This window comes from Beta vulgaris, chromosome 5 (genome assembly GCF_026745355.1).
Source record: "Beta vulgaris subsp. vulgaris cultivar EL10 chromosome 5, EL10.2, whole genome shotgun sequence".
Lineage (NCBI taxonomy): Eukaryota > Viridiplantae > Streptophyta > Magnoliopsida > Caryophyllales > Amaranthaceae > Beta > Beta vulgaris.
This window is the reverse complement of record NC_079206.1, coordinates 13708640-13711586: the sequence shown is the minus strand read 5'-3', so window position 1 is coordinate 13711586 and position 2947 is coordinate 13708640. Positions and strand designations below refer to the sequence as shown.

The 2947-nt window shown below is 34.5% G+C and overlaps 1 protein-coding gene across 1 annotated transcript; it reads left to right on the top strand.

Moving 5' to 3' along the window:
- The first annotated feature begins 268 nt into the window (after positions 1 to 268).
- Positions 269 to 2504, top strand: LOC104892881 (BOI-related E3 ubiquitin-protein ligase 1). Its single transcript, XM_010678901.4, has 4 exons — positions 269 to 721; positions 832 to 935; positions 1105 to 1457; positions 1601 to 2504. Exons 1-4 carry the CDS (start codon positions 675 to 677, stop codon positions 2123 to 2125), a joined length of 1029 nt encoding a protein of 342 aa, XP_010677203.2. The 5' UTR covers positions 269 to 674; the 3' UTR covers positions 2126 to 2504.
- The last annotated feature ends 443 nt before the right edge of the window (positions 2505 to 2947 follow it).

Below are 2947 nucleotides of genomic sequence, written 5' to 3'. Positions count from 1 at the left end.
AAATATTAATTAATAATTAAAAAAAGGTTTATGTTATATTGCATATAAGACATAAATACACTATTTAAAATGGAAATAAGTTATGAATTTATGAATTTTTTTTTTTGGATCAACCGATGTGATAAATGATCAATTAATAAACTTATTTCCATTTTTAGCTTCTTATATATAATCCTTAGTACTGCATACAATTTTTCCCTTTAAAAAAACCCATAAACACCATCTATGCAATGTTAATTGGTTATGATATTACTGTGATAATACAAAACCTCAAATCAAATTCCGTCTATATTACTACTACGCATTATTATCACTCGTTTTTACGAAATAAAAAACAAGGCAAGAAATAATAATTTGTTTAGGGTCATTGAAGAGTCCGCCTTTAAGGGTAGCATCTTGATAATATTGCACTCCCTTTTTCTCCTGGCATTTTCTTCCAATATTTCTGATCCCTCCTCCCTCACATAATTTCATGCATCTTCTGTGTATGCCTTAATTTCCACATCTTTCTCTCTCTTCTCTCTTTATTTGTCTTCCCCACATTGCTCCATACTCTTCTCTCTATCTTTTTATAACTCTTCCCCTTATTATTCCTTTCTTTATAATTCTCATATTTATCTTCATCACACACATATACATAATACATTCTATCTCTCTATCTCATTTCTAAGGTTATGGCAGTTCAAGCTCAATACCCTTCAAATATTCTCTTCTTAAACAGGTTTTTTTTTTTCACTTCCCCTGTTTTTCCATGAATTTAAAGATTGCATCTTTTATTGAATAAGTTGGTGTTTTTTTGTGAATGATTGATTTTGGGAAATATGAATGCAGAAATAACCAAGAAAGCAACGATTATTCATTGCAACCTCAGCCTGGTGGAGGTGTTGGTTCTGGATTTATTGAGCAATCCCATATGCTTTTTAACAATAATGGAGGTTGGTTTTTTTATTTTTTTTTTTCAGTTTTTTAAATATATATCTAAGTATGAAAAAACAACTAATTCTAAGCTCATTTTTATTTCAAATTCATAGTTAATGATAAAGTTTTGGATTTAAATTAATGGGTTGCTGTTTTTTTTTTTTTATTGGGTGATGGATTGAATAGTTGGAGTTAATCCAAGAAAAAGGAGCAGAGAAGTTGCAGCAACAACAACAACTACTACAACCATTAATTCATTCAATTTCTCTCTCCAAAATCAACAACAACAACACAATCAAAATCAAAATCATCAGCTCATCGATCTTTCACAGCTCCAAAATCATCAACAATCTAATGTTGTATCAACTGGGCTTAGATTGTCATTTGGAGACCAAAATCATCAACTTCAACAACAACAACAACAACAACAACAACAAATTCAACAACAACCCAATACGATGCTCTCTCTTATATCGGAAGAATTTGCCCTCCAATTCAAACAACAGAGTGATGAACTTTCTTACTTCCTTCATTCACAGGTGAGTTTTTTTGTTTTAAAATAAATAAATCTGGAAGAGTTTTAATTTAATCAAAGATTTCAATTTGGAAAATGGTGATTTAGTGCCATAAATGCCAACAGATGAAATATTTGATATTTGGTTTATAATAATCTGAAATTCAGGGTGAGCAGTTGCGGCGCACGTTAGCGGACAAAAGGGAGAGACACTATCGTGCACTGCTAGGCGCAGCGGAGGAAGCTGTGGCACGACGGATGAGAGAGAAAGAAGCGGAGGTAGAAAAAGCAGCGAGGAGAAACGCAGAGTTGGAAGCCCGAGCGGCCCAATTAAGTGCAGAGGCCCAAGCATGGCAAGTGAAGGCCCGGGCCCAAGAGGCTCAAGCTGCGTCCCTTCAGGCCCAACTACAACAAGCTATGGTGGGACCAAGCGGCGCACTGCAGCAAGACAGGGAGGGGAGTGGATTAGGTTGCGCCGGGGATGCGGAGGATGCCGAGTCAGCTTATGTTAACCCAGTGAGTGAGCAACGAGTCGGCTCACCGAGTTGTAAGATGTGTCGGACACGTGTCGCATCAGTGGTGCTGTTGCCTTGTCGACATTTGTGTGTGTGTAGGGAATGTGACGACGTCGTTCAAGCTTGCCCACTCTGTCTCTCTATTCGAAGTGCCAGTGTTGAGGTCTACCTTACTTAAGATTATTATTGGATTGGACCCACTTGGCCCATTACCTAAATCCAGGCCCATAAACTGCAACCTAAAATAGTTAAAAGGACCAAAAAAAAAAACAAAAGAAAAGAAAAAGAGAAAATGAGGATGGTAATAAACTTAGTAATAATAATCCACTTTTTAATTAATATTTTGTGTTTACAATCCTTGAAACCTAGCCACATTTAACCAAAAAAAATGATCTTTCGCAATTCAAATTATGGGTCGTTTACTTGGGGGTGGACGGTGGTGAATGGTAATGATGTACATGGCCAATAAATGGCATTTTTTTTTTTTTGCTTTTTTGAAATTCAATTCATACATAAAATTCTTTTATTTCTTAATTAATATATGCACGGATTTTACACATTTAGGTTTTGGTACATTTTTATGGGTAGTTTTTCAATTGGTATAATGTGTAAATGTGTGCACATGACAAATGGATGCATATTCTACTCGTTAAACGAATATTACCAAGCAAAACCCGAAGAAAAATTGAATAAGAGTTTTTAGTTGGAGAGTGCAATTTGTATGTATGTGCATGCATTTTAGATTTTACATCGAATGGTCAATTAGGTATAGCATAGTTCAGATAATTTAATAAGGATGATATTATTTATAACGTGGGTTTGCTTAAAGCTACCTATCTATTTTTAGTAGATGAGTATTGGATTCACGCAAAGTATTAGAAAGAGGTATGACATTAACAGGTAAACCGTGAATTAGTTAAACAAAAGGTAATAAATGTACTACACATAGATAATAAGTTAAGGAGGTTACTAAATGTAACTCAATTTTATTACATGCAAT